Source organism: Bombus pascuorum, chromosome 7, assembly GCF_905332965.1.
Source record: "Bombus pascuorum chromosome 7, iyBomPasc1.1, whole genome shotgun sequence".
Lineage (NCBI taxonomy): Eukaryota > Metazoa > Arthropoda > Insecta > Hymenoptera > Apidae > Bombus > Bombus pascuorum.
This window is the reverse complement of record NC_083494.1, coordinates 8,424,461-8,452,253: the sequence shown is the minus strand read 5'-3', so window position 1 is coordinate 8,452,253 and position 27,793 is coordinate 8,424,461. Positions and strand designations below refer to the sequence as shown.

At 33.1% G+C, this 27,793-nt stretch overlaps 5 protein-coding genes across 7 annotated transcripts; 2 read left to right on the top strand and 3 right to left on the bottom strand.

The window, feature by feature from the left end:
* Positions 1 to 1,801: 1,801 nt before the first annotated feature.
* LOC132908507 (uncharacterized) lies at positions 1,802 to 5,033 on the bottom strand. 2 transcript variants are annotated; one of them, XM_060962547.1, is made up of 8 exons: positions 4,931 to 5,033; positions 4,679 to 4,854; positions 4,311 to 4,601; positions 3,891 to 4,226; positions 3,735 to 3,820; positions 3,331 to 3,663; positions 2,832 to 3,253; positions 1,802 to 2,761 (listed from the first exon to the last, which is right to left on the bottom strand). In XM_060962547.1, the coding sequence occupies exons 2-8, from the start codon at positions 4,847 to 4,849 to the stop codon at positions 2,385 to 2,387; spliced, it is 2,016 nt and encodes a 671-aa protein (XP_060818530.1). In that variant the 5' UTR covers positions 4,850 to 4,854; positions 4,931 to 5,033; the 3' UTR covers positions 1,802 to 2,384. The 2 variants fall into 2 exon arrangements, with proteins under 2 accessions (XP_060818530.1, XP_060818531.1); XM_060962548.1 differs by lacking the exon at positions 4,931 to 5,033 and having other exon boundaries at positions 3,735 to 3,817; positions 4,679 to 4,849.
* On the bottom strand, positions 4,747 to 7,966 carry LOC132908509 (kinetochore protein NDC80 homolog). The gene is made up of 2 exons (XM_060962552.1): positions 7,428 to 7,966; positions 4,747 to 7,320 (listed from the first exon to the last, which is right to left on the bottom strand). The coding sequence occupies exons 1-2, from the start codon at positions 7,645 to 7,647 to the stop codon at positions 5,585 to 5,587; spliced, it is 1,956 nt and encodes a 651-aa protein (XP_060818535.1). The 5' UTR covers positions 7,648 to 7,966; the 3' UTR covers positions 4,747 to 5,584.
* Positions 7,967 to 8,118: 152 nt separating this feature from the next.
* On the top strand, positions 8,119 to 9,800 carry LOC132908527 (uncharacterized). The gene is made up of 6 exons (XM_060962591.1): positions 8,119 to 8,307; positions 8,451 to 8,584; positions 8,661 to 8,862; positions 8,944 to 9,081; positions 9,155 to 9,302; positions 9,391 to 9,800. Exons 1-6 carry the CDS (start codon positions 8,260 to 8,262, stop codon positions 9,678 to 9,680), a joined length of 960 nt encoding a protein of 319 aa, XP_060818574.1. The 5' UTR covers positions 8,119 to 8,259; the 3' UTR covers positions 9,681 to 9,800.
* A 381-nt stretch (positions 9,801 to 10,181) lies between these two features.
* LOC132908522 (cAMP-dependent protein kinase type II regulatory subunit) lies at positions 10,182 to 24,467 on the bottom strand. 2 transcript variants are annotated; one of them, XM_060962583.1, is made up of 8 exons: positions 23,609 to 24,467; positions 23,051 to 23,142; positions 20,218 to 20,301; positions 19,096 to 19,202; positions 18,737 to 18,998; positions 18,144 to 18,302; positions 17,869 to 17,971; positions 10,182 to 17,670 (listed from the first exon to the last, which is right to left on the bottom strand). In XM_060962583.1, the coding sequence occupies exons 1-8, from the start codon at positions 23,823 to 23,825 to the stop codon at positions 17,540 to 17,542; spliced, it is 1,155 nt and encodes a 384-aa protein (XP_060818566.1). In that variant the 5' UTR covers positions 23,826 to 24,467; the 3' UTR covers positions 10,182 to 17,539. The 2 variants fall into 2 exon arrangements, with proteins under 2 accessions (XP_060818566.1, XP_060818567.1); XM_060962584.1 differs by lacking the exon at positions 23,609 to 24,467 and adding an exon at positions 23,383 to 23,594.
* A 70-nt stretch (positions 24,468 to 24,537) lies between these two features.
* On the top strand, positions 24,538 to 27,769 carry LOC132909143 (ribonucleases P/MRP protein subunit POP1). The gene is made up of 3 exons (XM_060963744.1): positions 24,538 to 25,033; positions 25,145 to 26,452; positions 26,534 to 27,769. The coding sequence occupies exons 1-3, from the start codon at positions 24,910 to 24,912 to the stop codon at positions 27,580 to 27,582; spliced, it is 2,481 nt and encodes an 826-aa protein (XP_060819727.1). The 5' UTR covers positions 24,538 to 24,909; the 3' UTR covers positions 27,583 to 27,769.
* Positions 27,770 to 27,793: the final 24 nt, after the last annotated feature.

Sequence of the window (27,793 nt, the reverse complement as noted above, 5' to 3'; positions counted from 1 at the left end):
GAAGGAAACTTTCATAAAATACACCTTCTCCGTGTACTTGACGTTTCTTAATGTCTTATTTATACACACTTGATACTTTAACCACAAACTATTTCATTATAACGAAAAGACCATAGTTAAACCGATAAAATAGATTTTCGTATGTAGTTTGACTCTGATGCGTCACCGAAAAATCGCACGTTGCCAACTGAACGTTTAGAAATGTATTATTTTGAAGTCGCGTTATGCCAAACTGATCGACCATTTGAACGTCAAAAATAAACAGCACGTGTGACAACCTTCGATGTAATACCGCCGATATCCAATTAGAAAAGCGCCAAATTCGAACGGTTCTCTATTTATTTCGTGTTCTTTTTTTCTCTTTGGAACTGTTGTAATGCTTATTTAATTGGCAATCGGCGTCGATTACTTAATTCCATGATCTCCTACAGGGATTATCGATTACAAAGTGGAATTAACGAAAAATTTCGTTTATAATATCGAATAAGATTTGAAAATACAATATATTTCCCGAGATGCATTCGGAATGATCGTTCGAAGAATGTCGATTTTTCTTAAATTACGAACATACGTAATACCTCAGAGTCATTACGATATCAATACGTAAAAATAACGAAACATTTGTGATTCGTGATGTATCGTAGATTATTACCGGGATATTGGTAATTTCGTACGACAAATAATAAAATATATACGAACCCAAGTATTTATGTACGTCGACGAAAATTTTCGAATTACGGCAACCATGATGGATTCTATGCACTTTCCTCTCACTGTAAAAAATACCATTCGAGATATCGATCAGATGTTTCGAATTTTCCCGCAAGTTTCATTCGAGAATTGTTACTAATGTCAATCTTCAATTTCTATATTCTTCTTAGAGTAAGAACTTTTGTATTATGAGTTAAATGTACTATTTCTAAGATTAATTACGAAGACCATTGAGAAAACGTTAAAAAATAATTTATGTTTTTAAAAATATCTCGAGTATGCCGTAAGGACAACCGTACTGACCTGTACGTGAAAGTATACGTATCCGACAAGGGAACTTTAATCTTTCGATATCGCGTAAATACGAAGGAATCTTCCTTGAGGGCGCAAGCATTTCGCATCGTTTTCAAATTCAGCGTATTTTGAATCTGATAGGAGGATGGGAAAATGGCGCGAGAATACAAATTGTAAAATTTCGAATTTGTAACTTTTCATAATTTTGAACGAGAAGAAGTAACAAAAATGTGGGATGAAATTCCTTTTTTGAAATTTATTTGAGGAAAGTTCCTTCGTAATATTTCACGCGTATAAATAAACATTTTTAATATTTCACATTTTATCACAATCTTCATCGAAGTCGTTCAAATGCGAAGACAGTCTTTTTCGTCTCGAAGATAACGTTAAACTTATTTTACACGCATCGAATGTTAGGACTGTGTTCGTATTACGATAGTTGTTAGCGAATGAACGTTTCTCGGTCCCTAGAAAAGAAAATAATCATAAAAAAAAAAAAGAGATCGAATTTTTCGTGAAGAGAGAGTACACATATACACGCTTACTGGGAAACATGTATATGTACTTAAAAACGTCTTTGTGCAAAATTGATGAATGTTTTACGTGTACTAAAATGTTCCCTTTTAATCCTATTAAGACTTACAAAATATAAGTATTATACTTTACTTGTATATATACATATGTGATAAAAAATATATATATATATACACCTGGTTTTTCATGTCATATTTATATTACATCCTTGTAATTCTTTTTAATATTGAGCAAAGTGGAAATATGAACAATAACACACGTATTCTTTATTACGAGCGAATATCTCATTTTATTTATTAAAACTATTCATTAAATTATCAATTATTCTCCAGGAATATCCAGTCTTAAGTTATCTTACATACCACGTTCAATTACAAAACTCGATTTTATTTGTTTCCTAGTGGAAAATTAAAAATACCACAATATATGCTTTGGTATTAACGCCACTATCACCCTATAAGAGTCTTTTAACTTATGTACAATTAATGCACATAACTTCTAAATTACATGCTCTTTTAAAACAATAATATAACTAATATCCAAAACCAACTTTTTTAAAAATTATATATTGTTTTGTACAAACTTTATTTATATTTCTAAACTAAATTTATATGTATATATATACTAATGCAAAAAATTTGAATCAGAAATTAATATAATTTATAATATGTATATCTTCTATGTGTAAATTATTATTTAAAAATATATTCTTATATCGTTGAAAATATAAAAGTACAATTTTTACATTTTTTAAAATCAATTTCTTGGATAAAAAATAATTTAATTGGATAATAAGGTTGCACTTTTCTTGCAAAATATTTAATATAAATTTAAGAATTATTGAGTTATATCACATTTATGTCCGAAGCAGTACTGATAGTGGGCAAAGTACTATCGCTCCATTCTGGATGAGGATAACTCCTTAGTGGACTTGGTATGTTAACTGGCATTTTACTTTGCATCCTTATATCTTCAACTATATTCTGAAATTGTTCTGTTATATTAGAGCCTATTAAATTATGAGGCGAACTTTGTCCTTTATTTGACTCCATAGACTTTTTAATTCTATTTGATTCTTGTACATCAGTCTCTTTCTCATGAGCCTTTTTGTTGGACAAATTTAAATGTTCCGATGATGATATTTTATTCGTATCTTTAAAATTTTGTAAATTATCGTTTTTTTTATTACTAAATGTTACTACATCATCTTTCCCTTGATTAACTAGAAAGAAAGACATTAGACTCGTAAAATATTATGATATATATAATATGTACATATCAAATATATTTACCATATTGGCTAACTTCTGTGCAACCCAGGTCTTTATAAGAAGGTAAAAGGGTAAGTGAAGATTCTCCAGCAGGTAAACTAATAAATTCTAAATTGGCAGAATCTTTAATTGAAGGTTCTTGAACATCCTTCATTTGTTTGTTTTCTAGGTTCTCAATTTGAGTTTCTGAAAAGACTGGTATTTTATTTGATTTATGCAGAAAACCTTGTACGTGTTTAATTTTGGACGGATCATGATCCACTGTGGATAAAGAAACATCAGATATATCGTGCCAAGAGGTACGTATATTGGAATCATGTGAAGAGGTAGAAGTAGGTGATGAACATGCACGACGTCCATGAACAATTGGAATTTGTGGATTCGAATTATCTTCGTGAATATAGATATCTTTTAATTGGTCTGCAATGAAATGTTGAACCTTCCTACGATGTAAAATGTAAATATAATTGCCTTATAACATTATTAAATTAGATTGAAATTAAGTAATGTTTCAACTAACTTGATTTCATTAAGATGTTCGATTAATAACGAATGTTTGTATGATGACAAAACTGAAAGCTTATCTTTTTCCACTGTTAAATACTTCACCTCTGAATTCAACTGTCTTACACGTTCAGTTTGTTCAGCGAGATTCGTTCTTAATTCTGCTACAATGTTTTGAGAAGATTCATAATTCTTCATCTCTTCTGTTAATTCGGTTATTGTTTTATCTCTAGCTTGAATAGTTTTTATTGTTTTATCTAATTCTTGTTTTAATGTTTTTTCAATTACTTCTAAATCTAACTGCCTTTTTTGAGCTTCATTTAATAGCAATTGTTGTTCATGAACTTGTCTAATTTAGGAACAGATTACATAAATATAATGCATAAAGTTATTACAATATGTTTCTAATACTAAACATACCGCAGTAAAGAATCTCTCTCCTCGCGTAATGCTTCATACATAGAATTCATTTGTCTAGTTGCTTCTAATTTAGCTTCTAAATCCTGCTGCAAATAATTCCATTTCAATATTCAAAATTTTCAGTATTATCTATTCACTTATTCTTAATAAACATACCACTATAGGTGGTTTACTGGGTTCAATTGGTATTCTAAATACTACTTGCTCCATATCAGCAAGAATTTTATTAGCTTTATCATCTTTAACTAAGTGTTCTAATTCCTTTATTAAAAAATGTAATGTATGAACCGGGTTGAATACACCAAATTTGTCATCAGAGTAATCAGATACTCCATCACATTGTACTCCTCTGTCATAAACTATGACAGATTCCACAGTGCTTGGTATTGATGTACTTGACGGATTTGTAGTGTATGGTGCAGATTTTATATGTTCTTCTATTCTTTTCTGAGAAGTTGATTGCTTGACAGGAATTTCATCTAAAAATTTGTGCTACAAAAAGAAGTGTTTCTAAATTAACTTACGAATAATTTTATGCATATTTAGAGAAATATAAATATAAAAATTAATACTAACATCTAGTTTCTGATGATTTAAAAAATGTTTCTTAGTCTCCTTAGTATCACTACCATGTTTTGATGATTTTGAACCTGGTGTTCTCGTTGCCACTTGTTGCATAACAGCTTTATTTTGTTCTCTAAACACCCTACCCCAGTTTTGATCGCCACTATGACCAAGTTTCTTTTTTTCTTCTACTTTGTGACTAGTTGGGCCATTACTAACCATAGTTGATGTACGTTTACGGCCCTTGGTTTTCACAATTATTTCTAACAGTTTATTACAATCATAAGATAATTCAGAAGTAGGCTACAAATATATTATATGGCTAAAATTTATGTGACAAGAAAACCTGTAACTATAAAAATATTTCAATTTTTAGTTACCAAATGGTGGTTAATTTCCACTGTATTTTTGTTACTGCGGGTAGCAACAGCTTTCCTAGCAGAGCTCATTTTGCTACTCATTATAATAAAATAGTAGAAAAATGTGTTTTTTATACCAAACAAATATTTAAACTTGCAAATCGATTTCCACCAACCATAGACATAATTCATCTAACCTAATATTTTAAAGAATACATTCACATTATACATCGAACAACATACCATAATATATTGTAATATTCGCCAGCATACTTATCTTGGTGTTTACGATGTGTACACCATCTTGTATAATTGAATAATTTTGAGCAATCATTTTATCGTTGTACTTATTATGCAAAAAAATATAATAAAAATATCTAATATATTTTCTTTAGTTTTAAAATAATTTATCTCATATAATTTAATAAATACTTTATACTTTATATATCTAAAATCGACTCCAAATATGAAATTGCAGTCTTTTAAATCTTTGCTTCTTGTATATAAAAGCTATTAAAATCATACAGACGCGCGTCTCAAAACAATTTAAGGGTTTCCTGTTTCCATGTTACAATTCAAATAAATATAAGTACATATGTTATCTTGGTAGTTTACCATGTTTTTCTTATCTTTATGTAGATGTAGCGTTTTCAAAAAAGTGAAGTCAAATGTAAAATTATTAATTATATAAATTTTTATTTTTGCAGCAATATGGAATAGTGATTCAATTTGTACACAATTATACATATAATTAAATATTTTCGGATACATGATATACTAAATTCGTTTTTTTACTCTTTTAGTATAATATTCAATAGTTAATTTGTAATAATACATTTATTTGTACAATTAATTTATTATATAAAAATTATATTGAAAATATTGCAACCTAGATTATTAATTACAATATAAATTATATACTCTATATCATTTATTATCTTTCTTTAATATACTGACAAGCTTATTCCTGTGTTCACTTAAAATCTCATAAAATTTATCAAAAAATAATTTAGCGGATTCCTCTATATACGCTTTTCTTCTTTGAACTGCATCCAGTTTATCCGTTGCTTCCTCCAACTCTGCAGCAACTTGTTGTGTATTTGGCATTAAACCTTGAACTTCTCTAATGTCATTTTGCAGATTTTTTATTTGTTCCCTTAATTTTGTTTCTTCATGTTTAGCATCAGCTTTGATTTTACTTATAAGGTTTTTCTTTTCTTTAATCTTATTGGCAACATCATTACTTTCATCTTCTAGAATTTTTATTCTCTCCTGAAGATTCTCTAATTCATTAGTATTTGATTCTAACAAACATTCTTTTTCATTAATTTGAGATCTCAACAACTCTTTCAAATCATTTATTAAATTAGCTTTAATACTTAATACTTCCATAATTTCGGGTTGCAATATACCTTTCTCTGGCATCTTTAACTCCTCTAGGTTCACACCCAGATCCCCACTAAGATGCATAAATATCTCTTTATTATATGTTAGAATTGCCTTAGTTAAATTATTATTAATAGATGCTAATTTAATGTCCATAGTGTATATTTCTTTTTGTATCTCTTGTAAATATTCATCAAACTGGTGCATATAATCCTGAATTTCTGTACATTTATTTAAAATTTTATCTCTTTCTGTCTTGGACATCGGTTGCTGCTTAATAATAGAAAGTAACTCATTATGCTGCGTGTCTTGTAAACAAATTTGTTCACTTAATACATTGCACTCAACTTTTATTTGATCTGTTTCAAAATTAATTTTTTTAATATATTCCTCTTTTGCACTGATATCACTCAGTTGCATTTTTTCATCGTTCTGTAAAGATGAAAGTACTTCCTGTAAATGTTTTACTTCTTCATCTATTTTATTTGAATTTGTTTCAGCTACTTGTAATTTAAGCATTTCTTCCTCTAGTTCAGAACGTGCGGTATTCAAGTCTTCTTCATTTATACCTTGCTGTTCTTCAATTTCTTGTAAATATTTTTCGATCATTAACGCTTCCTCATCCAGTTTCTCATCATTCCAGGCATTATAAAAATTTAGCATTGAGAAAAAAGTATTTTTATTAATTACTGCGTTTATTTGATTCCCTACAAATGGTAGGTTCTCTAAATTATACTTTGTAAAAGCTATTTCCCTTATTTCACAAATTTCTACTAGCCAACATATCCAGCCCAAAACATTTGGCCATGAATGCATAGCATTAGCAGTTTTTAACCAAGATTTATTAATAATTCCTGGATAGTGGAGTTTTTTTGCAACCTTTGGCAATTCCTCTACATAATTTGTGATTGTAAGAATTTGTTTAATGTCCAATATTTTTACTAAATATCCAGAGACTTCAACAAACATTTTTAAAGTAACAGGTTTTAAGCTTCCATTGCTATTAATCATAGAAGAACAATGATTTATAGCTAAAAAGTTATCAATTTTACTAAGCATATGAGCCTGATATGTTTTGTCTGTTAATGGTCTTGTATCTTTTCTAGGACCTTTGGCACCAATATTGCTAGCACGGTCAGCTGATAAAGACCTACGTCCTGTTGGAAGTCCTGTATGAATTTTGCTTGAACTTCCTACTGTAAGAAGACCAGCAGGTTTGCTAGCATTTGTTATTGGTGTCTTTGGAGTTGTCGGTACTTGATGAAGTGGAGTTTTAGCTATAAAAATAGTAACAAACATTTATATTTATATTTAGACTATATACATTTATATTTAAAGCATTTGTTATATTTAAAATAGGAAAAAGGGCATTTTAAACTTTCACCTGTTGTTTTTAATACTGATCCCTTAATACTTATTCTATCACACGAAGAAGCTCGCATTCGAGGCCTTGGTATATGAGAATTTTCATTTGAGAAAATCTTTGGTTTTAATGTTTGTGTTTTTCTCGATTCTGTCCGCATGAAACTTTTATCTTCCCTATCAAACGAAGATATCCTTACGGGATTCGTAGATGATCTACGCCCTAAAGAGTTACCCGGCATTTTGATCAAAATAAAATATACTTTCACATTAAAAAACTATTTAAATAAAAATTGTATTTAAAAGAACTGGAAGTTTCAATATGTGGTTTTAACATTCAGAGCAGTATAAGCAAACATTTTGAATTTCGTCGTTAGATATAGAAGTATAAGATATAAAAGATTGGTAACTTGAGTAGTATATATGTCATGGTTATGCAGTAGTTCATTTAAGATTCACCCATTGTATGCTTCTGAAATAAATTAAAACGTCAATAATTGAAAAAATTGTATTTTTTATTATTTTTGGTTTATGTATCAAATTTAATTGTAATATATAATTAATAGGTAAATATCTCAATTATCTCGAGATTATCTTGTGTTTTAAGATTCTTAACCAATTAGCATCTCTGTTCTTATTTTTCTTAGTAAGAGATATTTAAACTTGTAAACGTATAATCTCTGGTGTAAATAAACTAATCATGTTTGAATTCCAGGATGTTTAATTAAATAATAGTAATGGAAAAAATATATTAATTTGTAACTATATATAAATTTTTAGATGAAGTTACGTTTTGTAGAAGTTGTGTTAATGTGAACAAAATAATATAAAAATTGGGCAAAATCTAACCAGTAATGTTGAGAACATCATGTAAATTATTTTATACATTTAAAATAAAAAAGGTAGATATCATATAGCTAATTCATCTTCATTATGAATTAGATGTAACATTTTCTCTTTTTTTAATGTATTATTATACGTACTTATTAATATGAGACAGAAAGAACACGATTTTTTATATAATTCAAATGATATGTTGGTGTAGAATTTATGGGTTCAACGAGCAACATGTTCTACAGTGATGAAAAGTAATATCGAAAATAATCCTCTGCACTTTCCAAAACACGAACTTAAAATTTTACAACTAGTTAATACAAGTAAACTGAACAAATTAACACAGTGAGTAAATTATTGATAATATTTAAATGATAATATTTAATCTATTTACCTGATTGTTTATGTTATTTAAATATAGATTCATATCGGCATCATATGCTGAAACATTAATATCAATGCGTACCAGCAATGGACCTTATAAATCATTAAATGATGTATTATTAAAGACTGAAATAGATGTTGATAGTTGGAACAAGTTTTGTACTTCAGTCATTAAGTATCACACGAAGCATAAATGGAAGAAGTTCGTAAAACATGATATATACACAACGACAGCACAGGTATAATAATATATTTATATTACTTCTAACAATCGAACAGTGTTAGGTAGTGCATTATGTTAAAAAAATAAACTGTTTCAGATGCCAGCAAAAATATTGGGTATAAATGTAGGACCCACTGCAATAACTTGGACATTAATAGATTGTAATTTTAACGTGTTAGTTTGGGATTCCAGAATTTGGTGGAGTAACTCTTTGGAATATGATATAATCAACTCTGTGAATATCGTAAATCTGATATTTCAAAGTAAAAAAGATTTACTATTTTACTTAATACTTATATCCACTTTAGGTACCACTTCTTGTCCAACAATTACCACTATCTAATTCTTATGTGATGGAAGAGCTTAAAGTTAATAAAAAATCACATGCTTCATTAATAATGCAATATCAGATAGCCAATTCTATTGGAAGCTGTATTAAATTACTAATAAATCAAAGTATGTTTATACAACTATAGCAGAATTATTAACAATATAGCAGAAACGAATAATGCTTGCTAAACTTTCTGTAAACTAATTTTTCTAGGAACAAATAATTCGAATTCATCAACAGATATTCTGTACATATTAAAATCTTTGACGACAGCGCGTTTTTTTAATCTTCTGATTGTATCTGAAGTAATTGCTACAGAGTGTATTATCGAACAAATATTAGATGATACCAAGAAAGATAATGAATGGTTGCGGGACATACGCGTAGGCTATGAATTAAAACAAAAATATATGCAAAAAGATGCAATTGAAAGAGAACAGATGGGCCGGTCTCTATTGACAACTTTAGCTTGTTTACATATTATTAGAAGTTGTATAGTCTAATTTCATTAATAAAATTTGGTATTGTTTGTTAATTAAAAATTTATTTTATACAAAAAATGTAAATATCACAGAAATTTGAATAAGAAAACCATTAGGTATGAGAATAATAAAAAATAGAATAGATAAGAAACGAAATATAACGGCTTATCTAAACAAAACCAAATTATAAATGTAAAAATCATGTTTTTATTAGCAGAAAGCATTCTGTTATGTATGTTTGACAAAAAAATCAGATGTAGATTAATTTCGTGTTAGTACACTATCTTACAATATTATTTTATTGTATAAATAGATATAAATAAATTAAATTCAATATAAACATTTGCTGTTTTTCTTACAAAGTATAACATAGTTAAATGTTATAACATTTTTTTCAAGAAACAATTTTTTTGGAAACATATAGTACGAAGAAATACGTGTTCAAGGAAGCTTCATATCAAGTTTTCGTATAACAGCTCAAGGCTCAGGACTTCAAGGTTAATACAATGTATAGAGGTTCACTCATTTATTATATATTATTTTTATTATACTATCATACTATCAACACATAGTACAGTGTAATTTAATATATCTTGCTCCTAAATACAAATGCCTTTTAATTAAATAAACAGGTAAGTAAACGATTGGTCACAATAGTAGCGGTAATATTATATACCGGCATGTATGTACCATTGTGAGCATCGAGTAAGTATCTGAGAGCAAGATATCCGAAAAGTGACTATTGCAACAAATTTGTACGGTCAACTAAAAATCAATATGTTTAGACAATACTTTTGTACCCAAACCCATAATGTTAAATTAGGTACATTTATTGAAAAGATAGTAACACCGCTACTTAATCCGGCAGTGATGCTGTAAAAGAACGTTATTATTTAATCGAATATGCATAAGCACACCACAAAGTTCTCCACTGTATGTATCTGATGACGTTTCAAAAAAGTGGTAGCTCAAAACAACAAACGGTAAATGATAATATATGTTAACTTGACACTAAGAAATTCAGTGAATTGGTACACCACTTGCAGATGCTGAATTGAATTGCGTGTGCCGGTGCTCGTGTGTGTTGTGTATCTCTCGGTTAAACTAATATGATACATTATGAATAAACGGGTAGAATAGTTGATTAAGCTTGTATTCTTTCGTATATCAATACTTTATGAAACGTACAATAAATTAAAGTTAACTTAAAGAGATTTCGTACGCCAATCTCCTTGGTAATCATTTGATGTACAAATGATGGTAATTTTTCGATCATGCTGTGAACGTATATAATTATCTTTATGAATTGAATAACAGAAGTATTAACCAGTACTCCATTTTACTTTCATTGCCGATGGACTACAGATCATCGAATCTGTTATCGAAACGACAAGTAGATACGCTATACAATTGAACTATGTGATTGCACGCACCTCTTTCAATGTGTTACTCGCAATCGCATCGCTGCCAGGTTAACGCAATTAATTAAATCGTTAAAATAATACCCGATCAGACCAGCTGGATACGAGTCTTAACATATATGTATATTGATATATCTAATATATAATTCTGTGTATATAATATATCTATATGTATATTAATACGTATGTGCACGTTTGTATTACGCTACAACACATCGTGAAACAAAAACCGTTAAGTACGTTATAATAATTACTATTCCCTTTTTTTCTCCTCCCCGCCTCTTTATATAGTTTACAACGCACTTTTCTGCCTTTTCCTTTTTTTTTTTTTGCTTTGTTTTCTTTTTTTTTCCCCTATAACCCGGGACCTTCTTACGCAAGCGTATACGTGTATAAAATCTAAATCCAGCTTAAAACGTACACATCATCTCGTGGACCGTGCACCGAAGCGATATTACCAGCTCGCTTCGAAATCGTGCGAAAACGATGCGGCCTGAGCATCATGAAATATAACTGAGGACTGAGGACAGAAGAGTGTGTCTCGCGATCACGAAACTACGGCTCTATACTTGGATGGACACGCAATCAATACACAATTACAACATTACAAACAATACTCGATATTTTTTAAATATATGTATATAATAACATTACTAAAATTATGCAGTGTCCCGGATTTTTCTCCGCCGAATGGTTCAAGCATATTGTATGAGTAAAAATAACAATAATTTGATTAAAAAGTTATAACAAAAATACGATATAATAATGAATTGATTTTTCGTTTAATTTCATTTTAAAATGTTGCGTGTTTTTATAAAAATACATGAGAACTTAAATTTTACATTACGGATACATTACACAATTAAAGAACTAGTTTTCCTCGACTTTATTCATCATGCTCACTTAATCATTATAACTAACATTAAACCAGTTAATGAACTATTATTTTTACTCATAAAACTGACAATAAAATTCACAAAGCTGAAAAAACCTGGGACATCCTATATAGCATGTGTCTTTAAATTATTACAGAATTTTTCTTTGTTTGAAACTGCAATTCCTTTCGCGAACGAAACGCATAGCAAATGTTTGATAAATCTTTTTTGTAAACGCATAAAATGAGGAAAACGAATTACGATCCTAGACAGAAGAAGCTCAATTAACTATTGTTAAGTATACTCGAAACCGCACGGAATGATGTAATTCAAACTAGCAGTATCTTTGTGTATTTTCAAATCTTTCAGTGTTATTGAGCCATCCGTTGATGAACCTGACGGTTCCTCAAGGATTTCCGCAATTCATAGTGTCTCTCTTGTTCTAATGCGTCCACGTCTTTGACATACAATACCCTGATAGGATTACAATAATTCAGCTTAATGTTTAGCATGTCATCGAGGATCATAATATCGCGTTTCTTGATTCGTCTTAAGATGCTCTCTTTTCTCTGTAGATGCGTAACGTAATTCCAATAACAGGACGATCAACGAACTGTCACGTTTCAGTCACACACTCACTTCACAAGTTAATAGATGTCGCGAAATTGGAACAATCGCTTTACACGTTAAATAAAAACTATCTAAGCCAGTCTTCCTCTTATTCTGCCAATTTCATATTGATCATTGCGCGTTTCTTTTGTTCCAACGTCCTTTCCATGTTTACTAGTATAGTAATTGTTCAGACGAATGAAATTAGAAGAATAACGCTGATCAATTTTATCCGCTTCGTATTTTTCTTCACAGAACGCCGAATATCGTTCAACATTTGGAAAATTACATACATACATATATACATACATATATATATTTATATATATATATAAATGTATATGTATATCCATTAAACATTCATTAGACGAGTAGAACATTTTTCGCATGGCGTATGCTTGTACAATCGAAAGATCTAACAAGACAGGATATTAACATACGAAAAAATCAGGGATATCTCTTCCGCAACGTTCTAGTTTCAATATGAAATATATCACGATTAAATTTCGCTGGCCTGCATGCGATTTATACAATTGGTTTACAACATCAATCCCATAATACGTCACGTCACATCATCGCTGTCAGATTAAGCAAAGAATGTGATATTTGAACGATGCGATCGCATCATGATAATATTACGACACGCCCGTTTACCGAGGAAACGATTGTGCCACAGGAAATACATGTTCAATGATAATAACAACAACAACAATAATGATGATAATAATAATAATAATAATAATAGTAATAATAATAATAATAATAATAATAATGAAAATGATAATCAAGAGACGACCGATAAATGACGGAGAGATGTATGGACAGTTTATATATTGTGAGACTTTCATGCGATGATATCGGACGATTGTCGATACGCAATCGAGTTGCATTACTCGTATTGCTTTGATTTAACTCGTCAAAAGTACGAAGAGGATGATCTCATTAACCCTCGGCACTTTTGCCCCTTCCGGTACCTTCTCTAACATAACGTTAAGCTACATATACACATCTTCATACAAAGTTGCTGCAAGTTGTTAGAACAAATATCGCTTAGTAATGGGAGTAGCATCGAGGGCAAGATTTTTTATCGATGGCTACTTTACACATGGGAACAGTGAGACGACGAATATCTTTATGATTTTTTTTAGTTATTACTTTAGACATACGGTCGTGCATTTCAAATACATTTACAATAGCCTATTTATAGCTCAGCGCACTATCTTTTCCCTTAGATACAACACAATTAGAAATAACGAGAGACAGAAATAGAGAGGAAAGCGCGAAGAAAATAGTCGCACAAGCTCCATTGCTCCGGTTTCTTTTCCTCTTGTTTAAAGATATTTGGTCCGATGCTAAGAGACTGTTACGCTTAGGCAAGCGTCACGCATGCCAACGCGTAACAGTATGAGCTTTTCTAGAACGGCCGTCGATAGTAGTATGCATGAAAAACGGAAATCGTACACGGGGAACAGGATTATGCTGATACATACGGTTAACGCGTTGACATTTCATCATGATTAAATAATTAATTGCGACAAAGACCAAGCGATTCTCTTTTTCGTAAGTCAGATAGATTACACTATTGCCAAACCGTTGTAGTATCATTGATGGTGCACTTTGTATTTTTATGAGAACAGTATTGTCAACGCTTCGAAGGTATGCGATCAGTAGAATAATCCACTACCTAGCTTGGTACGCTCAATTAGTCAAGGAATATTCTCTTTTAAACGCTTTGGACTAGATTGGCGATGAACGAGCGAGATCGTGCCGATTTGAAGCAACCTGGCACGCTTCAAATTCACGCACGATCGAATGTTTCTCTGTTCCGGAAGCAACCGAGGAAAGGAACCCTGTGTGGCACAGTGAAGTAACGTGTATTAGAATTACAAGTGAGATTCATTCGCAGCGCACTTAATTACGGGTTGTTAGTTATGTTTTTTTCTTTTTCTCTTTTTATACGACGCAATTACTTTCAGTAACGATGACACGAAACATACAACCGCACAGACGAAAAAAACTGACGATAACAGTTCATGCTAATCATGGAATAAAAATTTACTGGCTCGGTCGTCACACACACGAAAGGGCAACACGCAACACGTAGGAGAGAGAGAGAGACCACACTTGTTAGATACATACAGTAAATTTAAATTGGGTTGACTCTACTTAAGCGTTTACATTTAATTTATCCGAATGTTGGCTCCGCACAGATAAGTACTCCGTCTAAATATACTTCTCAATTCGGTGTGCGAGAATAGTCTTCCACTATATTAAATATATATATATATATAAATATAAATATATATAAATATACATACACCTATTTATCTATTTATATTTATATTTATATACCTATGTGTCGTGTATGTATGTATATATCTCTTCTTTTCTCGTTTTTAATTGCCCGATTTTCCTTTGTTTCGACATAAACGATCGAGTCACGACTCGCGTCGATTGGAACTTTTGATTCACTCATTTTAACGATGCAACCAACAGTCAATAAAGTTCGATTCGATATAGTTCGGAAATTCCTTGATTCTGATAGATTCTAGAGTCCTATTCTTTCTTTACTTCTTTTAATTTTTTTGTCATTTTTTTGTCCTTTTTATTTTCTTGTTGGAAGCAGTAGTAATAAGAGGCATCTGTCTGAAATACTCCGTCGAAAATAATATCACAGCCTGGAGACACGGTGGAAGACTAAGAACCACGGCTAAAGCTTCGCTGCTGAATTCTCGAAAGCAACTGAATACAATGGCACGGATAACAGGAATTCAGACCAGAACAGTGCTTCTTCTTCTTCTATTTCGTCGTTCATTTTGTAAAAACTTAGACTTCGATAAAAACGAGCAAACTTAACGAGAATAGAAAAATTCGAAAATAAAAGTGAATAACACAACATTTCGCTAGCAAATTTCTATTGCTACATTATTTTTCCTTCGTTCTCACATTACTAGTCTCCTCCTCCTTTCTCCTCCGTGATTGTGATATTATTTAAAAAGCTTATCGCTTCTGAGTTTCAGTCGTACAGTGAATATATAGTTGTTTTTGTTTCGTAGTAATAAAACGTTTGACCGTTTTTTTTTTTCCTCTCGATTCGCCGAGGAGAAAATACAACGAATAGACGGCCGTTAAAAAGTGACTAGCATACGCACTTGTTCGTACAACGTTCAAATTAGTTCAAACTGTTCTTTTTTTCCTTTTTTTTTTTTTCTTTTATCACGATGCTAGACGTATATCATACATGTATAACGTGTATCATACACGTGTAACAAAAATAGGTTTATAGGTTTCTTTTGGTCGATTTTTGTTACCAGGATTCACCGATAAGACACACATGAACATGATTTGAGACCACACTGCTCAGCCATCTTTTTCACAGTAACACCATAAAATATTTAAAACTGAAGAATAATTGAACGTTGATTTTTGCAAATTTAAACACTTAATAATGTAATTAAATAATCTCCTAAAAAATAATGGCTGTGCATTCGAGCCTGCAATAAGAAATAGCTATTCCTTTAATGTTCTCTCATGTGAAAATGTGGCGTAAATTTTTAAAAATAACTAACTCGTAAAATGATGTAACCATGGATGTTGTATCAATGCAATTGACTATATTATTGATCGAAAAATGTATCGTTTCTCGTACAATATACTGATTATGTGCGCTACGGCAAGTGTTCTATTTCAATTTGTAACAAACGATCGTAAGCAATAACAAGTATAAATAATATATGCAGATAGAACAACAAAGATCAAACGCTATCTGCTGTGCGCGTATATGTATGTAAACAATTAAATAAACGATGCTTTATTGTGCGCTATGCGAATATATGTTTATCTGGCAATACTTTTTCATTAATGCAAAGAGCAAACCATAAAATTAGGAACATGAGAATAAGGAAAATCGTTCTATTAAATATATAGGGAAGAAAGAGAGAAATACTTTCTACTCAGATATTGTTAGATGAAATGTCTAAATATTAAAATGATATTTCTCTTACATTCCCAGCCCTCCCCTTTCTAAAGATGAACATAAATGCCACGTGTTCTTATATCAGATAGTTGTTGGTTTGCATTTAAAAATCGTGTAGGTACTGGTAATTGTTCTAACTTGCCTGTTATGCTCTTTGCCTTCTTACGTTTTTATTTCTTCTAACATAGCGTTTTAGCTATGATTTATCATCACCATCGTGTTAAAAACACACTGACGATTAGGATGTTTATCACGTATGTCTATATCATTGTCTATTAATTTGTTAACTAAGCTAGTATTTCCACAATAAGTTGTATCAATAAGAATTCTTCTACGTTGTGAAGGTATAATGTATGATACCCTAAAAGTATCTTCATCTCCTTCGATGAATCATCGAAATATACGAAATAATTTAATTCATTGATTCTTGACATTTTCAGTAAAATGGAATACAGCTCTTAAATTGTCAAGTACAAGAATAAAGAATGGCATAAAGGTACATCATTTAAGAACTCTGTGAGTCTGTCGATACGTTGCATCACTCCGAGTATTTCTTCACTTCTCTTTCTTTCTTTTTGCAGACAATTCAATGAAAATCTTATTCAGTATCCAGACTTCTATCTTGTAAACGTTTCGAGCACATGACAAGATAGGCTAATACTTCTTTATCTGATGCAGTCTTAGAAAATTTACTTCGGTAGTATGATGCAGATACGAACCAGTCGAAATGCCTAGTTTCCTTTTCTTTTGTTTTTCTGTACGTTTTGTTATCTCTTCACTGTGTGTCATAGGTACAAACTTGGTAACTATTAACGACGTTTCTTACTGGTATACGTCTAAGTGAACAGTCATTACGAAAGTCGACTCGAGATGATACTTGAAAATACGCGGATGAGATTCATAAAGTGGGTGGTACAAGTTTGTGCTCATTTTACATTACTGTACGAAAGTATCGGGTCTTTAGTACAGCAGTACAACGTATCACTGCTCGCGAACAGTTCATCGGATATCGGAAATGTTAGCTTTGCTGCCAAAGATTTTGACTAGTTGATCTTCGTAATCGTCGATATTACGCTTCATAAGTTCCATGCAAGGCCCAAGTAAGCGTTCGAAAGCTTCAACGTCCAAAACTGAAAAAGTCGTATAAAAAAAAATACGCAATTTATGATTGTACTCTTCCTCGAACTAGATCGCATGTACATGTACATAGCAATAGTTTAATGATCACTTATTCATGCCCAAATGTATAATGGTAGATACATAAATAGATGCATTAGCGCATAGTAACCTAATGGACCATATCAGAAGGATGTGAAAAGAGAACTTACAGGCCAGCTTTACGTCGCCCACAGCGTAGGCCGAAGCAGCGCGAGGTTTATGTGTTACCAGCGCCAACTCGCCTAAGTACCCACCAGCGGGAACTCTATTAATCTATAGTATCAAACAGAATACCAAATGACATCCATACAATTGACAACGTAATTAGTGCACTAGTTTCCTAGGTAACTATGGTATCAACCTCATACTGTACCGAGCTATGTATGTCAATGATTGTTGCAATTATGTGACACTTTGTAAAATGAAAATCAACAAGCTGTCGTACCTCGATTTCGCGGCCGTGATCTCCGATTATGGTGATCCTGACGACGCCGTCCTCGACAAAATACATTCCATCAGCTGTGTCGCCCTGTTTGATGATCTGCTCGCCATCTGAATACTGTTTTGGTACTAGAGCATCCGCCAGGTTCATACGCTCATATGGCTGAAGAGAATCAAATTGGGACGCTAATATTACTCAGCTATTACCGTCCCTATTATTCTATAGGCGTAACTACGTGTGCAATTGCATTATACCAAAATTAATACTAAATTAGCTCGTTATGAAACAATGAAGTACAAAATAAATGTTAACAACTTTAATTCTAGCCGAACGTTTCTTGGCAATCGAAGTCCCTTGCGCTTCATCCAAAATTCAATAATATATTAGAGATGTAATTGCAAATGGTCAGCTGTTATCATCAATCAAATAGAACATCCTGAAATATCGTCTGACCGTTTCCTTAAACAAGCACCTAACTTGCATATAGTATGCTCAATCTGTTAAACTACAATAAGCGATGAAGCAATATCGCTTCCAAGTAATCCTCTATTTACGTTCACCGCGATATCTTCCGGTACAAATTCCATAAAACTTGCCTCGAGATGTTTAAGCATCGGGACCTTGTTGATAAGGTCTTCGTACATCTTGCGCTTTTTGTAGGCGGATTTCAATAAAATACGCCGGAAAGTTTGTCTATCCATGGCCCATAGTGTACCAAGCGTGATGGCCTTGATACTGGCCGCCCTCGGCATATTGTAAAGGAGCGCGAGCTCACCAAAAGCACCACGATTATCGTACGTATGTATCATGGATTCCACCCCTGACTGCTGATCTTTCACGTACACTTCGAACTTTCCTCTGAAAGAGGTACAACAATTGGATGGTCCATCTTCTACGACCGGTTCCATCCGGTTTCTTAGAGTTTGCGAATGAAGAGGAGAAGAACATATTTTACCTCTCGATGACGTAGAAGTTGTCACCATCGTCACCTTGTCGGATAATAAATTCTCCAGGTTGCACGCTTTTCTCAAACATCGCGTCCAATACGTCAGCCATTTGTTCCTGCAAGAAATTCATGCAACACATGTGCGTACACGCGTGTCGTAAATATTTCATGACTAGAAACGTTTACTGTTTTCTAATATTCGAGAACAACAACCATAATTGTTACATTTCCAGTCAGATGGTGTACAGATACGGATATACGTAAGGTGATCACGTATAGTATCTTATGTAATTGGGAAAATGACTTTAAGGTGACAAACGAAAATTATATTATGGATAAAATAGGATTTTTTTTTTTACTTTTTCTGGAAAATTTTGGAAGCGCGATTGTTTAATGAAAATGAGAAAAAAGGCACAGAATGACGATATAATTACTACAGCTGAAGAATTAGTACAACGAATTAATAATTCAATTCTCAAGAAACTTCTTGCTGTATCTACCTAAAAGATCAACATTCTGAAATAGGAATTAAAACATTTCAAGCGGTCAACAATGAATCCTCCCAAGACGTGGAACACATATATAAATACACATAAAGTATACATAGTCGATCTGGCGTATTCCATAATCCAAAAATGAATGTTTATAGCTTTGTAATAAAGTAAAACACCACATAACTCATTTTTCTGTTATCCTCACTTTTTGACTATACTACTGCAGTTTTTAGGATTAAGTTAATAATAGTGAACACCTTGAATATACTAATACATAAATCATCTTAGACACCCTAAACTCCATGGCAGAAAGCTAGTTATACTTCATTATTCTTTCATAGTTTCCGAGATTCCACGCCTATTAATGAATTGAGCCATCTCCAAGTACAATTAAAACCAACAGAGTAAGAGCTGTGAGCATTCTCTTCATCATTAGAAATTTATATTTGTACGCTAATCAAGTTATTCGGCTGTTTCTCTCTTTAAAGTAATACGTTGCTAAGAGTCTGCATCCCAGTTAAGCAGATTACACGTACTCATTGGCATTTCCACGAGTTGGCGCGAGCCCTCGCTGCTCCGTATCCCTGTTTCAATTACGCGCACGCTAGAGAGTGTACGTGTACTATGTTTAACTTACCTCGTCTAGAGCCCGAAACAGGAGAATATGTTTCACGCTGTCACCGAGCCTCTGCCGCTGCTCGTCGCTCTTCGGATGCACCATCTGCAATCAATGAATCGCACGGATGATATCATGAATAGAAGCAATTCTGATCTAATAACGATTTTATTTTCTATTAGCGTGTCACAGATTTTGTGACCTGTAATCTTAATTACAGTTTGTTCGACAATTAACGGATCACGAGTTGTTCTGTCACTGTTGTAAAATACATAACTTGAATTGCATTAGATTTCATCGAATATTTAAATCTGTGAATTCTTCAAACTGTTAATGGTCAAGGAATTACGATCATCCGGCGGCACGTATCAATATTATAAATTAATTGCAGCGTGATCGATCGATAACGCCAGGTCTGAATATACTGTGTCCGTTATAAAAAGAAAGGGTTTCCCATTAGATACGCGTGGGTAGATTGCACAGCACGGTAAGTTTAAAAAAAAAAAAAAAGAAGAAGAAAAATCGAACTCTTTTATGATCTTACGTTTGGTTCACCAGCGGCCGATACCGGTAGCGTTGGAAAATAGTAAAGGCCCTAAGAACTCTAAATTGCATGGTGATGATCAATTGTGGCTTATCTTTTTTTCAAATAATCGATTCTCATAGAGGGATTGATACATTGAGCTATACCATCCATAGGACACTACCGTGCAGCTGTTTCGAACCCCGACCTGCTTTTTTTAGAAACCCAACACGAGGATAAACAGATCTAAGCCGTATTCCATTTCATATTATCTGACCTTTGCATTCAACTCTGGTTAGTTTCACAAGAAATAGTCGGTCTGGCATTGTTCTTATCCACGGTTTTATAACTGAGTTAAAAAAACCATCTTCAAACCGATATCGTAATTCGATTATCAATCTGTTCCATACTTTGCAGTTCTGCAACTGCTCTCAACACAATGGTAAAGCTTTTTCGCTGATCGAAATTACAGTTCTTATTTTAGGAAAGAACATGCCTCTCTTTTTTTCTTAATTGATTCATCTACATCTTAAACGCGCGTTGTTTAAATCCTGTCCGTATGTGCGCAATAAACATGTTTCCCAATGGAACAGTCTAGTTTTCAATGTCGCTGAACGTTGAGTTGAAACTTTTGCATAAAACGAAACGGCGAACTGGAAAGTCGGTGGCGAGAACTCCATGCGTCAGAGATGACATTATCTAATTGCTCCGATTAAGACGAACGGAGGAGGAAATTCAAAATTTCGCTGAAAATCGTATTTTCAAGACAGACCGCCCTACCAGTTTGCCCATCGATTACTCGACTACCCGAGTTATATATTACATTCACCGTCATACGATGCTGTGAAGTGATTCATTAAAAACGAAACATCTAATTATCTCCTTTGATGTTAAAATTAGAAGATACTTGGAATCATTCTTTTTTAGAACAAGCAAGGCTATCGGTATTTGTCATATAGCTATTAAACCTATTTGTATAACATATACGTGCAATTGTTAAGGATCAAACAGCGCTCCCATATCAAGTACAAGGCCGTAAAATATGGGATAGAATACTCGGAGATCAAGTCATTTGAAAAGATGACCGTCCAATTATTTCGAGCATCGTATCAACGCTTCACACGAGAAGCGATCAAGCTCCGGCTACCTCCCCCAGATATCGATTTGCCTTGTTTTAATCAACTGGCTCAACAATAAAACATGTATGCATCTACGTCAAAAAGGGCATGTGGTTACGCTTGAAAAAATATCGATAGCCTTGATCGGTTTAATATAAACGATTCATGGAGAAATTGATCTCCACATCTTATTTATCGTGTGAAAGCTATTCAACTTCGTATTCCTCCGTAATAAGACAATTAGATACTTCGACCGGTCCACCCAGTATATTCCCAAAGATTTTCCAATCGATTTATGTAGCTCAAGTTACCGATAATAATCGAGATCGGTGCAGCCTTTTGAAACGCTTTCGAGCAGTACGATCCTGATCTGACGAACCTTCCCCATGTGTCCTCTTTCTTTCTCAGGCTCTCGCTCCTTCTCACTCTTTCTCATTCACGAACACGCTCACGTGTACACGTATATATATCATACATATGTAAGTCACGTCGGTAGCAGGTTATCGAACACGCGCTCTGACGTCACAAAGGTACATCGTTCGCATCGCCGAGCAAAGTAAATCATCCCGTTTCGTCACCCGCACAGCTTGAATACGCTCGTGTTTCGATAAAAAGAAAAAGAAGACATTTTCTGCTCTCAATGTTTCGCGTGATTCACGTCGAGCAACGTGTCAGATCGTCGAAACTCAGGCTCCATAGCGATAGAGAGTCTTCTGGGAACCGCGTGCAGTTTCTTTCGAAGCGATCGACTGTGTGTTATTATCCGAACGAGTCATAAAGCATCCATATTTAGCTTTTATACACTCGGTACACGTGTACATGTAGATGTATGTATTCCTTGTATGCATGTATATTGTATATGTGAAACACGTTAACCCTATCCTTGTCGCGTTCCAATGTACCGTAATAAAGGGTTTATTTTTTAGTCCCTTCAACTCAACTCGATACATTTAACTCAAAGATAGTTAAAATTCTCCTAAAGAATAGTTCTCCTTATCGTGGTCGATTTTCCAGTCGTATAGTTCGATTAATATCAATCGATCATCGATTGAACATGGCTTACGTTCGGGACTAATATATCGACAATATGGTTCCTTGCGTAACGTGACCAAAAGTACAGAGAGATGTATATAGAGAATGAGAATAAAATGTCACTGAAATCAATCAAGATTTGTTGAATGGGACGAGTGAGATTGGAAAGGAGAAAACGCACCTTAATTCCATCGTCTTCCTCGTCATCTTCTGGGTTGTAAGCTTCCGCGAAGACACTCTTCCTCCTATTCTGGAACCTTCCGATTGGTGGTTCTATAAAGAATGAAAAGGATTTAAATGTAGAATTTTTTAATTATACTTTATAATATATCTATCTTCTGTCACAGTATTCTTCTTTCGTTTCGTTCACGATTTGTATTAGTTTACAAATAAAGACGAATTAAACATATGAAAAATATTGAAATTAATTAACAAATTGAAATTAACTTAAATTTCGAAATTGAATAAACACATCGGGGAAAAAAGAGATGAATTAAGCGGGAAAAGTCGTACCGGTCTCCATCGATGTGCACATATTTATGTAAATTTTACGCACAAAGTCCGTAAGAATCACTAACACACTGTTCGAATTTCGAAGACGAATGTAGAGATTAAGTTTCGAAATTGAAACAATATCGCGCACTGAAAGTTTTTCTGTGAACAAGTGTATCGGACGGGTTCGGAAGGAATACTCGACGCGATGGGAAGTCGCATCCCGAATGAAAATTCGCTGGCTTACCTTCCTCGACAGACTCGTCCGGCGTAGAAGAGGCGGTCTGCGCAGGGGCTTCAATCAACTGAGTTTGACGACTTTCCCGAAGTTGCGTGAAAAAACCTACGGCGTAGTCGATAATATCCACTGGTTGCTCCAAGAGATAGCTGATCGTAAACTCTAATAGGACGTCCCGCAACTCGTCCGGCACTGTAATCTTGCCAGCGTTACGTTGACAACTCATTTTTTTCTTACACCAAACTATGTTCGAACAAACACACACTAGAATGGCATATGCCGGTAAACGCTCAACCAACGAATTTTACGAGTTAATATTATTATTACTGCGTGGAACAGTCAACACAGATTCGATGTGTGTCACTTATTAAATGCCGAAATTTTCCCTATCATGAACTGTAGCGAGGCCAAAAGGACGTAAGACCCATGCGTTCCGCCCACTTTCGCGCCGGGTTAACACTTCTCGGCACAGCTCGAACGGTATCCGGTCTCGCTGAAACCGCTTTGCCCTTTTGACACCAACTTTCAATGATCTTTTTTCTCTAACGCTACATAAAGCTGCGCGGAACATGCAATGGGCCAAATTCAGGGATGCGACTCAGTCGCAAAGATGGCGACTATTTCACGGCGCGGATCTTGACATTAGCAGAAGGATCGCACTGAACATTTAACTGGCAAATAGTAGGCAGATTGAGCATCATTGGACGGGAGCAAAACTATAGATCGTAGACCAACGACGAATTCCCACATAGTACACCACGTATTCGATTTCCACTACTTTCAGGTATAGCCCCGTACAGTACGTATGGAATTCTTCGAACCAATGAAACTCTTGATGTTTGATATACCGTTGCAGGCGACCTACTCCTTATTGGTTAGCGAACATTCCAAATGTAACAGGGTTAACGCGTGTTGCGTACACGCTTTGATAAATAATTATTTCGATTTCGTTTTCCTTAAGTCCAATTCCTATTGACCTCGAAGAATGCCCCCTATAGGCACAGGATTAAAATACTTTCGGCTAATTCAAGCTCCGTCGGCGTTTCTGTGTTCAAGTTGAAGTATTTTTAACTATGCTTTAAATGGATACTACACGTGTATCTGAATATTAAAGTGGTGTCAAGCAATGTACAATAAATCACAATTCGTGTACTTCAAAACTATTTTTGTCCGATGACTACATGTGCTTGTCATTAGGATATTTATAGTACTATAACCTATAATATTCTTCTACTGTTCTACTATTCATAAATTTAAGTATAGTAGGTTACTTTGGTGTAAACAAAAATTTAAACACTCGTATATAAGAGATGGCGGGAATAGAACAATTCGATGAATTCTTGGGTGGATCGCAACGATTGCCACATGAAGTCCACATTATGAAACTTGTTTCTGCGAGAGCTAGCGAAATTGCTGCAATGACATATTCCATAGGTATGTTAAACGATACACGAATCTACTCTAATAAATTTAAATTTCCTTACCAACATGTAAATATATATTAAATACATTGGGAAAAATGATAATTTATTATTGCATTTACAGAAAATCCTCAACAAACGAAACTTGTATTTCAAAAACTGCCGGTATATATGCGCAGGCGTGTCATGTCCCATAATGCTAAGCGTTTACCCCGCCGATTACAAGAGGCACATTTAAATCAAATGACTAAATCCGGATTGCCGCCAAAAATTAAAAGACAGTCGCGCAGATATCGCAGACGATCTCGTAATTTACTCGCTGAATATAAACGAAGACAACGAAATAAAATTTGGTTGGAAACTCATATTTGGCATGCAAAACGTTTTCATATGATAGAGAAATGGGGCTACAGAATCGCAAGTTATGCGAATGATAAATGTTTCAAGGCTAATTATCGTGCGGTGGCAAAACACTGCTTGATGCAAGATATTTCATACTATACATGTATCGAAATTAATGGTCTTGAGAAAATTTTGAAAGAAACTTTAAAGAGCCATTGTAATCCGCATGAATTAACATTTGCTGCACAAATTTTTATAACAGGCACACGAGAAGGAACTGTAATGTTTTTTAAAAAGAATGGCTATCCTCAATTTCCAATCGGTCACGTACATTTTTTGTGGAGACCAAGTCAATCTGATCTAAGAACCATATGGATTTGGGTACATCCATCTTTCCTCGATGATTTCCTTGCGGAAATTATATCTAGTTTTGAATTTCGCTTGAGCGACGAACATTCCACTTCTATGAGTGACCAAAATATGGAATCTTGCTTATACATTAATGAAAAGAATTGTAAAATGAGTATTCATAAGAATACTTTTAATCGATTTCGTTTTTATGGACCATTGACAACTAGTGTTTTAACAAGTGCTTTACGGTTGCTGAAATTCGATAAAATACAATTAGATCATAATCAAATGGATTATGAGGAAGACAAAAATTCTGATAAATTATGGTATATGGAGTATTATGATAATCAGGAAAATATTGAGTCTTTGAAAATTCAAGAACAATTATGGCAAATGTTAAAAACATTACGATCACCTAGTCAGTTGCCACCAAATATTGTTTTTGGCTTTACTGTCTTGGATCCAAGATTCCATTTACCAGATAAAAGAACTAGACCTCAAAGAGAAACACAGACAATTGAAATGGTGTCAGTACCTCCTACAAATGCAAACTCTAGTCCACTTTGGGAACAGAAAATGAGAGAGAAAGTCAGTAAGACATGTGCAACAACAAGTGCAATTAATAAACTAAGAAGTCAATGCTTAGTACCTGGTCTAGATAATGACAAATATTTTAATGAAAAAATCATGGCAAAGATACCAGTATTGTTGATTCAAAAACCTGGTATCGGTAAAACAGGTAATTTTTATTAATAACAATTACACCGGAAAACTTTCTTATCAATAAATATAATCAAGATTGATAAATATGTTATTTTAGGATTAGGTTCTGGAGTAGATGTTATTCTTCCATCTAATTGGGGAATGCCATTCTGGCTTGCTTGTATATTTCGTTGTGTAAGAGTTGGTGCACTTAGAGAATCAAAATCTATACCATTTGAATGTGAGAATATGCAATCTCCAGATATTAGTGATCCGGATACACCTGCATATACAAGAGAAGCATTAAGTACCAAATTGGAGCTAAAAGAAAAGTATTTTCATTATCCACCAAATAGGCGTGTGAACTTCATTAAATTCGGAATTTCTAGCCCTTTTTTCTGTGAATGGAAAATCTTAATGAGAGAATGGACAGATACAGAAGATTTTTTTGTATTAAGAAATCGTAAATTATTAAATTTCTTGCAAAACAGCTTAGTTCAAGAAGATAATACAAGAAGATATAATACACCAAATAATCATGTATCAAGTCTTACTCTGCAAAGTGCATTTGAAGACAGAAATTGTTTAATTCGCGTTAAAGTAGATATTATGAAAAAAGGATGCCCTAAAAGATTTGCAATAATATGTATGCCAACTAATGAAGACATAGAAAAGTTTAAGAACAATAGAAGTTGGTCAGGTCCTGTGGAAAAATTAAATGTTGATCCAAATGAAAGTATTCGTAAAATATCGCGAAAGAATCATTTAGCTCTTTTAAAACGGCTAAAGAGACAAAGAATACGTCATAAAAAGACATTAATTAATAAATTAAGTAAAATGTTAAATAAAGATTTTCAAAGTTTTAGTTATGAAAATAAATTAAAGAATTTGTTAGAAATAAGTCGTGAAGCCATATGCAAACAAACTCAAAAAATGTCGCAGTTGTATCTTCCAGATTGTGTTAAAGTACGAAATTCTTGTGATAGAGAGATTATGGGTTATATTACAATGGGTGATTTCTGTTTTACAAAAGCAAAAGGTATAGGTTTAGGATATGCAACATTAAATTCATTAATTGAGCTGATCAATAAAAAACATCCCTTTGTTCTTGTTAGAAATATTCAGACAAGACAATATAGAATTGCTAGACTACAAGTAGTAATTTAACAGTAGCTATACTGTAGTATTATTTATAATAAATTGTTATTTAATATTGTAATTTATAAGTGAACTCTGTTAAATACCATACTTTTTAAAATACCTTTTTGTAACATATATGATATCTGGTAGTTGAATTATTTTCAATGGAAAGAAAAAGAGAAAATTGATAAATAAATCTAATCATTATATCGCATTCGTCATTGTTTGCCAAGGTTAT